This window comes from Galeopterus variegatus, unplaced genomic scaffold, assembly GCF_000696425.1.
Source record: "Galeopterus variegatus unplaced genomic scaffold, G_variegatus-3.0.2 Scaffold299, whole genome shotgun sequence".
In the NCBI taxonomy this organism is placed as follows: domain Eukaryota; kingdom Metazoa; phylum Chordata; class Mammalia; order Dermoptera; family Cynocephalidae; genus Galeopterus; species Galeopterus variegatus.
In genome coordinates, this window is record NW_007726410.1 from 3,225 (window position 1) to 15,555 (window position 12,331).

The 12,331-nt window shown below is 35.2% G+C and overlaps 1 protein-coding gene across 1 annotated transcript in view; it reads left to right on the forward strand.

Moving 5' to 3' along the window:
* Nucleotides 1-1,126: 1,126 nt before the first annotated feature.
* Nucleotides 1,127-12,331, forward strand: part of HEATR5A (HEAT repeat containing 5A) — a gene marked incomplete at its 5' end in the record, with an annotated part of 90,049 nt that continues 78,844 nt past the window's right edge. The window contains 5 exons of the mRNA XM_008567158.1: nucleotides 1,127-1,338; nucleotides 3,799-3,907; nucleotides 6,512-6,661; nucleotides 7,367-7,541; nucleotides 11,842-12,002. Coding sequence (XP_008565380.1) covers nucleotides 1,127-1,338; nucleotides 3,799-3,907; nucleotides 6,512-6,661; nucleotides 7,367-7,541; nucleotides 11,842-12,002 — 807 coding nt within the window. The remainder of the gene's footprint in view (nucleotides 1,339-3,798; nucleotides 3,908-6,511; nucleotides 6,662-7,366; nucleotides 7,542-11,841; nucleotides 12,003-12,331) is intronic.

A 12,331-nucleotide genomic window follows, 5' to 3' on the forward strand; every position in this document is an offset into this window, starting at 1 on the left:
GCTGGGAAGGTCCATCCGCCAGTGTCACCCGACCCAGCAACTTTTCAGTTTTCATCAATTTAAAAAACAGCATTCCGAAACATTCTTGTTCTGAGACAACAGAGCTGATTCATTCTTATAATGTAAGACATTTGACAAATTTGCTGATCTTTTTTTTTTTTCCTTTTTTGTCATTTTTTACTGACCGGTAACGGGATCGCAGCCCTCGGTGTCACACCCGTACCGGGGACCGGCAACGGGATCACAACCCTCGGTGTTGTGCCCGCACCGCGCTCAGCCAGTGAGCGGGAACCGGTCTCCACATGGGATCCGAACCCTCAGCGGGAGTGCCGCCGTGCTCCCAAGCGGTGCACTCTCCAGTGCACCACCGGGCCGGCCCAAATTTGCTGATCTTGAAGAGAAAAAAAGTAAAGCCACTTCTAGATTTGAAAAAAACTTAAAAGACAAAATTCTGTACACTAAACAGTTATTTCATGGCGGAGTTTTAGGCCTCAGTGAGCACCTGAATACCATCATTATCTTTGTAATGATATTCTGTACTCCTTTTTTCAGAGAGCAGGCGAGTAAAATGGAGTAACATTATTAGCATTTATATGCATAAACTTGCAAAAAAAAAATTGCACTAAGACAAAGGTCTGGATAAAAAGGTAACTGTTACAAGGTCAGCTCTGGTTACAAATTATAGGTTACTGCTTTCTTTATGCAGATATATATATATAGGGGAGGTAGGCTTAATTCCTAAGAGGCTGTAGTTAAAAATACAAATTTGTTCTACCTTTCAAACATAAGGAGAAAGATTGGGAAGAAATAGAGCCCTTTTCTTTTTTAACAGAGACTCCAGTATAGCATGGTCCAGAGTTTATTTTTTAAAGATATCAGCAGGGCAAGTAAATACTTGTTAGTGTGGCATGATGGCTGTGCCACCAACTTATCTGTAACTTTAGTCAAAGTAATTTTTATTTTTCTAGAGCCTTTTTATCTTTTTGTTTTTCTTTTTCTCTGAAACTGTAAGAAATAACTAGAGGCTTTTTAGTTCTTAAATACAAGTATATGAAAGAAAAATTGTATTAGAGAATCACATATATTTGTTGATTTTGAATTGTCTTTTTGTAACCTTTCTTTCTAGAGTGATGTAAGAGAGAAACAGAAGACTCTTGTTGAACAGCTCCTGTGTTTGCTGAACAGCTCCCCAGGGCCTCCTACCCGCAAGCTCGTTGCTAAAAATCTAGCCATACTTTATAGTATTGGAGACACATTCTCTGTTTACGAGACAATCGATAAATGTAATGATCTTATTCGTAGCAAAGATGATTCTCCAAGTTACCTTCCCACCAAACTGTAAGTTAAGTATTAAAACTGAAAAACAAAATATTGCTTTTTTGTTGTATCATTTTTATAAAGTACACAAACTACTTGAAAATTATTTTGAAACAATATAAATTCAGCTTTACTCATTTTTGAAAATCTAACTTTAAAAAAATTCTAACATTTTTCCATTGGCTAAGAAACGATTCTTTTAAAAATTATTTTAGACATATGTGAAGTCTAGATTTGAGATTCAAAACATCTTCCTAAAATTCTAGCCCTTGAATGTTTAAGGAAAAGATACTTTGAATTCTTCACATTTTGGATATTCTTTCAGTTTATTAGCTTTTAGCAGTGAAAATTGATAATAAATATCATGTAGAAAAATACTTTTCTAAGATCCTGAAAAGAACTGCTTAATTTTTTTCTTCATAGGATTCAGTTCATTTTATGACCCGTTTTTTTTTTTTAATTATTCAAATTATTTTAACATTTACTTGTATGTATTTGTAGGGTACAGTGTGTTGTTCAATACATGCATATATTTCATAATGATTTACTCAGGGTAGATACCATAGTTTCGTACCCATTAGTCTACCTCTTTCTTTTCCTCCTCATGCCCCCAAATCCCCTGCCTCTAGTGACCATTATTTTACTCTCTACTTCTATGAGAACCACTTTTTAAAATTTCCACGTATGAGTGATAATGCGGTATTTGTCTTTTTGTGCCTGACTTCTCTTAACATGGTGATTTTTATTAGTTCCATCTGTGTTGCTGCAAATGGTAGGATATCATTTTTTAAATAGCTGAGTAGTATTCCATTGTGTATATATACCACAGTTTTTTAGCCATTCATGCATTAATGGACATTTAGGTTGATTCCATCTCTTGGCTATTGTGAATATTGTTGTGATGAACATGGGAGTAGAGTTGTCTTTTTGATTTATTGATTTCATTTCCTTTGGGGATATACCCAGTAATGAAATAGCTGGGTAGTAAGGTAGATCTATTTTTAGTTCTCTGAGGAACCTCCGTATTGTTTTCCACAGTGGCTGCACCAATTTATACTCCCACCATCAATGTAGGAGAGCTCCTTTTTCTCCTCATCTTTGCCAGCATTTGTTATTTTTTGTTTTGTTGATAATAGCCATTCTAACAGGAGTGAGATGATATCTCATTGTGGTTTTAATTTGCATTTCCCTGAAGATTAGTGATGTTTAGCATTTTTTCATATGCCCATTGGCCACTTGAATGTCATCTTTTTTTTTTGTTGTTCTTTTTGACCGGTAAGGGGATCACAACCTTCGGCACGGTTTTGTCCGCACCACGGTCAGCCAGTGCCACCATGCTCAGCCAGTGAGTGCACCGGCCATCCCTATGTAGGATCCGAACCCACAGCCTCGGCACTACCAGCGCCTCACTCTCCCAAGTGAGCCATGGGGCCGGCCCTTGAATGTCTTCTTTTGAGAAATGTTTGTTCAGGTCCTTTGCCCATTTTTTAATTGGGTTTTTTTTGGTTTTGTTTTGTTTGTTTTTTTGCTTTTGAGTTGTTTAAGTTCCTTATATATTCTGGATATTAGCCCCTTGTCTGATGTGTAGTTTGCAAACACTTTCTCCCATTCTGTAGATTGTCTTTTCACTTTGTTGACAGTGTCCTTTGCTGTCTGTATCACCTGTTATTTTAGAGAAGGCAATGAGCTATGTATGGTTCCACAGCAGTAATTCTATAGAAATTTTTGTCAATCTCATTTTTAGCTTATAACAATGTATTCTCCCATAAAGTTTCCAGATTTCAAACTTACTGAGGACACTTCTTCTTTTTCTCATCTTTTATCTTTAAGTTCATCTTTGGTCATCTATATATGAAGCAGAGTTCTACTTAAATATTTTGCAAAATTTTATTTTATAACAAATTTGAGAGGATGGATTTGTTGAGGCAAGATTTAGGTTAATTGAAGATTAATATATCTTTTTAAAGTTCTCATCATTGAAAGTATAGTTATTTTATATTCATCTAAGTGTCGTGCCTTAGGACTTAACAACAGAGTAGATTCTAGGAAATTTATTCTTTCAAAGTGAAAGTAAGTATTCACTCTTCAACAAGTGATTCTAGGACAACTGGAAATCCACATATGAAAGAATGAAGTTGGACTCTACCGTCACACCACACAAAAAATTAACTCAAAGTGGATCATATATCTAACTGTAACAGCTAAAACTACAAAACTATTAGAAAAAAGATAGGAGAAATCTTTGTGACCTTGGATTAGGCAATGGTTTCTTAGATATAACACCAAAAGCACAATTGACAAAAGAAAATATAGATTCATGAGACTTCATCACAATAAAAAACATTTTGTGTTTCAAAGGAAAAGAAAGTGAAAAGACAACCAACAGAATAGAGGAAAAATTTTAAATGTCACCTTTATATATTCTAAGATTTTTCTCTTCTTATTTTTCAACCATAACTGATTTCTAATTTAATGTTTCAGTGCTGCTGTGGTATGTTTGGGTTCCTTGTACAAGAAGTTGGGGAGAATACTGGGTAACACCTTTACTGATACAGTGGGAAATATTCTTAAAGCTATGAAGAGTGCAGAGGTAAGTAACTACAAGTTCAACCAAAGAATAAAAAGGTAGTATTTTATAGGTTTTATGCTTTCCTAAACCAATAAAAGAGTTTAGATAAGGCAAGCATACATAGATGTGTATATAAATATATCTGTAAATTAAATCTTTCTATGTGATGCACCATATGTGCTCTGTATATGGAATCCTTATTAGAAAAGTAATAATGCAATAAAATTCATGTATTCATATAAAACCAAATGGGCAAAAACTAAGGTATTCCATTGGCAGACCTGTCCCTACCCTCTCCACTCACTCCACCTTTTCTGTCTGATACTGCATACTAATGCCAGAGCAAGTGCTTGTCACCAGGTACTACATAGTTGGTAACTACTGTACACCTGATGGATGGATTGTTACTGTACCAGCATCAGCTGGGAGTAAGGAATATAGTAAGGGGAGAAAGAACATGGAGGACATAAGTTTGACCAGGATCTGGATGACCTTTTATCGCCAGGAGAGTATATCCTCAGCTTTGTCTTCATTGATATGTTTGCATTATTTACTACTCTCTAACACCCTTGGTTTTTGAGAATTTCTCTTCATTGACTTCCAAGATGCTGTAATCTCTTGCCAACTGTAGTTTTACCAGTTTTGAAATTAAAGTATTTCGGGCTGGCCTGGTGGCACACTGCTACAGTGCACCGCTTGGGAAGCGTGGTGGCGCTCCCGCCGAGGGTTCGGATCCCATATACAGACCGGCCGCTCACTGGCTGTGCGAGGTGTGGGAGCAACACCGTGGGTTGCGATCCCGTTGCCGGTCCCGGTCCGGTACGGGCGCGACACTGAGGGTTGCGATCCGTTGCCGGTCACGAAAAAAGACAAAAAAAAGGAAAAAAAAAAAAAAAGAAATTAAAGTATTTGTATGTTTGTATATCAAAAATGTTAACGGGATGGTTCCTAATACGAGTATGTAAGGACAATGCAACACTTTTTTTTTTTAAATTAAAAAAACATTTTTTTTTTGCAACACTTTTAAATATAAAAATATCTCATCAGTTACTGTTCTTACTTTACTTAGCACAGTGTAGAAAACAGCTCTAAAATAATTTATAGAAATGCTGAATAGTTACACACACATTTTTAAAATGTAGCAAGACAAAACATGGGAAAATTCAAATATAAAATATGTTAAATTTTAAGAAGGATGTAGCCGATTCAAGAACTTTAAGAAGTGAATTTCATATCATAAAACTGGTGAGCAAATCTGCTCAATAGACCACTTCTCAGCATTAGTTTCTTGAAAGATTGAATAAGATGATTCAAGAGAAGAGATTTATAACACCCATAAGTCTGGTTTTATTTAAAAGCAGATGTCAGTAAGAAATTTTATTTACTGAGGTATAGCCATTTTAAACTTTTTTCCTCTTAACTCCATTGGTTAAGCTATAATACTTTTCAGACCACATAGTTAACAGGATTACTCTACAGGTGTCAAAAAAATTGAAGGTTATTGTTAAGTGTTTTATTGCTTCCCTGTTTTTTTTACCTTTATGATTTAGTTGGTCAGGTACCACAACATTTCAGAGATATCAGAAGGGATTTCCACCTTTGATACACAACTTTTGAAGTGGAGGTAAAAGAAAGCTCAGTTGTTTCCCATTAGCACCCATTTTATTATGTCCACCTATGACTATCGTACTCCTTTAGGTAAAGATCGATTAATAATATTACTATGAAAATGATACTTGATGCTGATCTTTTTCTTCCTCCAACTTTACCTACCTTCCTTAACTTCCTACCTTGCCTTAACTGGGTTGTAGAAATCATTTGAAGCATTTAGTAAAACACCAGTAACACAGCAGCTACTATTTCTTGACTGTTTTCTATGTACCAGGCAACCCACAGGGGCTTATTTACTTCTTCTACCAGCTCTGTAAGGTTTATCTTATCCTCATTTTTAAAGAGGAGGAAATAAGTAAGAACAACTTGAAGTCATACAGCTACTGAGGGTCAGAGACAAGATTCAAACCCAAGTTCTTTTAATTCTGAAGCCAAGACTTTTAACTTCTGTGTTAAACTATCCCAACCAATGAATGATAACAAAATATTAATAGCTGCCAAATCTGTCGAGCGTATACTGTATATCTGATATTTGTCTAAGCACGTTACATGGATTAATTCATTTGCTCCTCACAACAACGTATGAGGTGGATACTATTCCCTCCATTTTACAGATAAACAGATTTGCCCAAGGTTATGTAGCTAGTAGGTAACAGACCCTGTGTTTTTATTATGTCACCTCATATTGTAGGAACCATTTATTGAATACTTAATGACATGCAAGCTTTGTGCTACACACTTTTCATATAATCTCATTTAATCTTCATGTCAACCCTATAATATTTGTATTGTGTTGAAATGTAATGTATACAAACAACACTTTTCAAATAGTAAATACTTCATAAAATAGTAACTATTAATGTTTCTTGATGTCAGAATGGGTTGGTTAGTATGTACAAAAATCTTGAGTATTTCTTTAATATGTGAGGTGAGTATCAGTGCTTAATAATGTTCTTCACAGTGGAATTTTTTTTTCCTATTTATCCTTTAAGTTTTTTCTTTTCTTCTCGGTAGTCTCAAGGTCGATATGAGATTATGCTGAGTCTGCAAAATATGCTGAATGGATTAGGAGCTGCTGCTATACCTTGCCACAGGGATGTTTATAAAGCTGCTAGATCCTGCTTAACAGATAGATCCATGGCTGTTCGTTGTGCTGCTGCAAAGGTAAAGTGACCTAATAAGATGACTTTCTAAAAATGAATATAAAAATTAAATTAGGTTATCTCTGCGAAAGCATTAGTAACAGCTACATGATCTTAGAGCTACAACCTTAGCTAAGACTCTTTCATTTCATAAAGTATTTCATTTCCTGTGAGGAAACTGAGGTCCAGAGAGAGATGAATTTCCCAGGGTTCAAGTAGTTAGCAACACATTGACAGAGGGTAGGAAGTTCAAGTTTCCAGATTCCAAGTACTCATCCTATTATACTACACTTCCTCTACATAATTGTGTAAACTAAAATTTACATGTAAGGTTTGTGTTGTTTCAAAGTGGTTTTTTTTAGTTTTGTGGTTGTTTTTAATCATGCCCTCTTAGTATAGTCGGTTAGATAGTATGGTAAAGTCGTTTCTTACATTGGCATTAGTCTCACTGTTGCTTACAGCCAAGAGATTGATTCTAGAGGCATTTTTTGTAGTCTTCTGAGTTAGAAATGGGTCCTCCTCTCACCCTTGTGGGCATATTGCCTTATATAGTATAATTTTTTGACTTTTGATAAGTATTCATTTGTTGTTCCTGCAATCATTATGTAGATACTTTGGATTTGTGTATTATTTTTGTTAAACCTTGATAGTTTCTACAACTTATATAGACCTGAACTTGACATTTATGTTTTGTTTTTCATTGATTTCCATTTGTTCAATTGAGTAGTGTCTCCTTGAACTTCAGAACGAGGCCATCTTTATGTGGAGTACAGACCTGGACAGTGTGGCCACACTATGTTTTAAGTCCTTTGAAGGTTCCAATTATGATGTGCGGATTTCAGTTTCAAAGCTACTGGGCACAATATTGGCTAAAGCTATAATTTGTAAACATCCAGGAGCAGGTAAACGTATGTAATTATTTTCAGAATATCACCTATAATTTTTTCCCAGTTGATTTAAACAAATATATGTAGCATTACAGCTACCCATTATTGTTTTTGAACAGCAGCAGAATATAAATGAATTTTAGTCCATAAACATTGCTGTAGGTCCTAAGATTTCATTCTCAAACAATTCAGTAAAAATTTGAGGGAAAAAATTCAAGACTTCTTGAAGTGTAGTGTACTTTATTCAATCGTTGTCTTCCTTTATATTGGGGCCTTTTTTTTTTTTTAAAGCAAATTGTGAAGTATTATCCAATAAGAGATATGATCTAAATCTCAGTTGTTTTTTTTAAGCAGCATACATCTGAATTACGTATATTTGACTTGCCATTTCATAGGTTGGTACAGAGGAGCAAATGATGTAGATAATTTCAAACAGATATTTTAAATTTACTGTGCTTGGACAGTTTTGCTTTGTGTTATTTTATTCCCTGTTTATACACATCTAGGCGGTAGGCAAAGATGAGATATTTTTGAAAATAAGAGACTTTGCCTAAGTTTAATCTACAGTGTTGATTAAAACACTGATGAATAATTGAAAACTTACTTTATCATTCTGTCTCCAAAGATTAAACAGTCTCACAAATGAAAATGTGATTGTTCTGTAGAACCTTGCTCCTCAAATATCCATCACCTGGGAGCTTTTACAAAGTGCAGAAATCCAGGCCTCACCCAAAATAGTAAATCAAATTTCTTATTTTAACAAGATCCCCAGATAATTTGTATGTACATTAAATTTTGAGAACATTGCTACAGAAGTTGTTCATTGTTATGTATAAAGGAAGATTCTAGTTTTTTGTAAGGCAGTGTTTCTCAACGAGAGATGAGAAAGGACAGGATTACAACATATCAGAATCACCTGGAAAGCATTAACAAACTATACAGGTTTCTTCTTCTCCAATTGAGACATGTAGAGATTTAAAGTTTATGATAAGAAATTCTTATTTTTACTATGGTTTTTCTAATCTTGTAACTCACTAAGGCATTCTTACTTATGGCATGGGCATGTGGGGGAGGGAGAGTGGAAGCCACAGAAAAAAACTTTAAACCAAAAAAAAAACCAAAAAACGTGTTCAGAGCATTTTAAAGGTTAAATCTTAAACCACGTAGGAAATTGAGATTAGAAGACATGTTTAATCGAACCCTCTTGAAAACGTGAATTGCTCGTTTCTATAAATGTATCGACTGTGTAGCACTAGCACACAGTTGCAGTAAAAGCAAGCAAAATGTAGAATTGCATAACAAATGCAAATAACATTTAAATCTATATCCTCCTGTGATAGCAATAAACTAAAACCAACATTGTTAAAATCAGACTAAGCAAAGTGTAGAATCATTTTCACCCGCACTAAAAAACTTTGCCCTAATCTTTTGTTACAAATTCTATCATCTTGTGTCTGTACGTTCTATCTTATGTTAAAAGTGAGTTATTTCCATACAACTTTCTGTTCAGTCTTTTTTTTTTTCCATTTATTTTTTAAATTTTAACTTCTCAATATACATTGTAGTTGATTTTCATGACCCTTTACCCGTTCCTCTTTCTGTTCAGTCTTTGATGGTTCCTTGTCTTCTCCTAGAGGAAAAGATTTGTGGCGTAGTACTTGGTCTTTTGCTCTTCTTTACGTATGCTCACTCTCTTGAGGCCTTATCCAGTCTCATGGCTTAAATTTCATTTATGTATCAGTGATTCCTGGATTTATATCTTTTGCCCAGCCTTCTTTCCTGAACACTAAGCTTTCCTATCCAGCTGCCCATCAGACATCTCTGTTTGGATGTCTATTTAATGTTTCGAATTAGTTTGTTCTAAACTGAGTGCTTGATCTCCCCTCCTCTACGCATATGCATGTCTACTCTACTTGCATACTTGCTCATATAAGTTGATAACTATCCTTTCTGGTATTCAAACCAAAATTCATGAATTCACCCTTGACTCCTCTCTCTCACACTCACCATCTATTCTACTTGACTATCTTAAAACACACAGAGTCAGTACTCCTTGGAGAAATGGCTAATTCTGGATTTGGGGCAGAGAAAGTCCAAGATGAGCCTGGAACATCTTGTGCCACAAAGTAAGGAGCTTCCACTGACTGGCTTTCTGAGGAGACTTCCACTGGTCAAATCCAGGACAGTATTAGAGTCAAAATGAATAATGACAGAATTGGATTATAACCTGTAAAATAAAAAAGGAATCTATGAGTACATGCTAAATATAAATAAAGGAGAAGAGAAAACTCTTTTTTATAGTAGAATGCCAGCTAATAATTACAGAAGGAGTAGTGGTTCTAAATGCCTTTTTTTGCAATGATTATGGTAATCATTTATGCAGGTAGAAATCCTCAGCAGATTCTTGGGTGAAAATTTGATGGGTTACAGGATATTTATGCCATCTTAAAGTATTGCCACACAGGTTGCATAGTAATTATAAATGATAATTTTACAGTGGACAAATCTGGCAGACTCACTTTATTCAAATGTTCATTGCTTATATCACCAATGTCAAGACAGACAAACTCAAATTGAGAGCCAGTCTATAAAACAACTGTCTGTAAACATATTCTTCAAAAATGAGAAAGTAATGAGGAAAATATGAGTCTAGGTGAGAGGTATAGGGGATGTGAGAGGTATATGCATCTTTTTTGTAATTTTGAGTTTTTTTCTAGTGAAACGTTTAAAAATGTATATGTATGTGTATCTAGACTCCATCTACTCTATGTCATTGCAAAACCTTCATCCAAGTCACAATAATCTCTTGCTTGAAGAGATTATTTTTTCTGTTTTGAGGCAGCTGGCCAGTACAGAGATCCAAATGGTTCTCCCTGCTTTCTTTTAACTTTGCCCCTCTCTACAATCTGTTATCAACACAGCAGCAAAGTGACAAATTATATCACTCCTCTGCTTAAGGTCCTCCACTGGTACCTCATTTTAGTCACATCCTTATTATAGTGATCTACAGGGTTCTGTGTCTTCTGTCTGCTCCCAATCCTCACACTCTGGCTTGTCTCCTATGAGACACCCTCCACTGCGTCATGTACATTGCTGTGCGTGAACTCACTGGGTATCATGTTCTCCTCAAGGCCATTTTGCTATAGTTTTTTCCTCTGCCTAGAACACTTTTTCTGTATATGTCCTCTGCCTAATTTCTTCACTACACCCAAACTGTGTTCAGTGTCACCCTTTTAATGAATCCTACCCCAATGACCCTATTTAAAAATCACAAACATTTCCCCAGTGTTTCTGACCTCATTCCCTCTCTATTTTCTGCATGGTTTTTAATCACTGTTTAATGTACTGTATATACTTAGCCATTTGTGACATTTATTTCTGACCTTTCTTCCTAGAATGTGTGATCCGCGAGGGCATGGGTTTTGTTCTATTCACTAATGTTTCTCTCCCAAATGCCAAGATAGATTTTCATTCGTCTCAGATGGTTTTTTCTCTATGCTAGGGAGTAGATTTTTTTGTTCGTAACTTTAACAGAAGTCTATTTCTCTACTGCTGTGTGATTTGAGTCTATAACAAGGTTCAGAGGTTGTGACCATTAATTTTCAAAAGAAAAATGAAAAGGGGAAAATGGGCTCTTTTTTTTTTTTTTAAAGGTGATATTATCCTCTAGATATTTACAGGGAGAAACTCAGCTGTGTCAAACTGAAGGAAACCGTAAGCATCCCTGACCTAACTAATCTCTTAGTTATTATTGCCTAAGGGCCAACTGAATAGTTTTAGTGATACCTAGCTTTGATTTCTTCAGAGACTATGGAATAACAAAAGTTGTATTGCCAGTTGAGAATTTTAAAAAACAGGACATGGTGGTTACTTTATATAAATTTCATTAAGAGTTGTTGAGCATTTGGAAAAATAAAATAATGATTTGGCCATGTTTAGTACTTCAAAAGAATTTTCAAGGCAGTGTAGCGTTTTTATTTTTGGAGAACTAACGTGGTTTTATTTATGTTTTCCCTTGTTTTAGAAGACAGCCTTTTAACTTCTTTGAGGAAAGAGAACAATAAAGCCTGATCTTAAAGCGGCATAGATTTTAAGATGTCCTTGACATGGTACTTCAGGGTCCAGTCTGATCTGACCTTTGATCCCTGACTTTTTTTGTGCATTAATGTGCAGAATGCTTTGTAAATTTTTTTTTTTTGAATTTTTAGTTAATTTTTATCTCTGTTAAAGTTCTGGCTTTTTGCAAATCAAGATTATGCATTAAAATTTAGGCTGTAAACTACGAGTCACAATTTTGTTTTGTTCTTTGTCATAGCAACCTCACGTCAGAGCATTCGCAGAGTATCTCTGGAGGAAGTTCTGGAATTACTAGGAACAGGGTTTCTACGTGGGAGTTCAGGATTTCTCCGAGCCAGTGGAGATATGCTGAAAGGAACCAGTTCAGTCAGTAGGGATGTTCGAGTTGGAGTTACTCAGGTTGGAATCATAAATCAGTATCTAAATGTAATTCTAACTGGCCTATAATGAAAGTTTTAGTGTTTGACTCTGTAGAAGTGATAGTATGGAAGGTCACCACTTGTACTTCATGTTTGTAGATAGATATGGTAAAGCCAAAACATTTTTTAAAAACTAGGTTCCAAGTAAGAGAACCTTATTACCTGTGATATGTTCTGAGTTCCTAATAATGGGAAGATTTTTATTTCCTTTGAAACACAAACAGTATTTTTTGGTTTCTAGCCTTTGTGCTTTCATGTGTCTTTTGGTTTTAAGATGTTTTCATTGTGTTTCTGTGTGCTCATACAGCT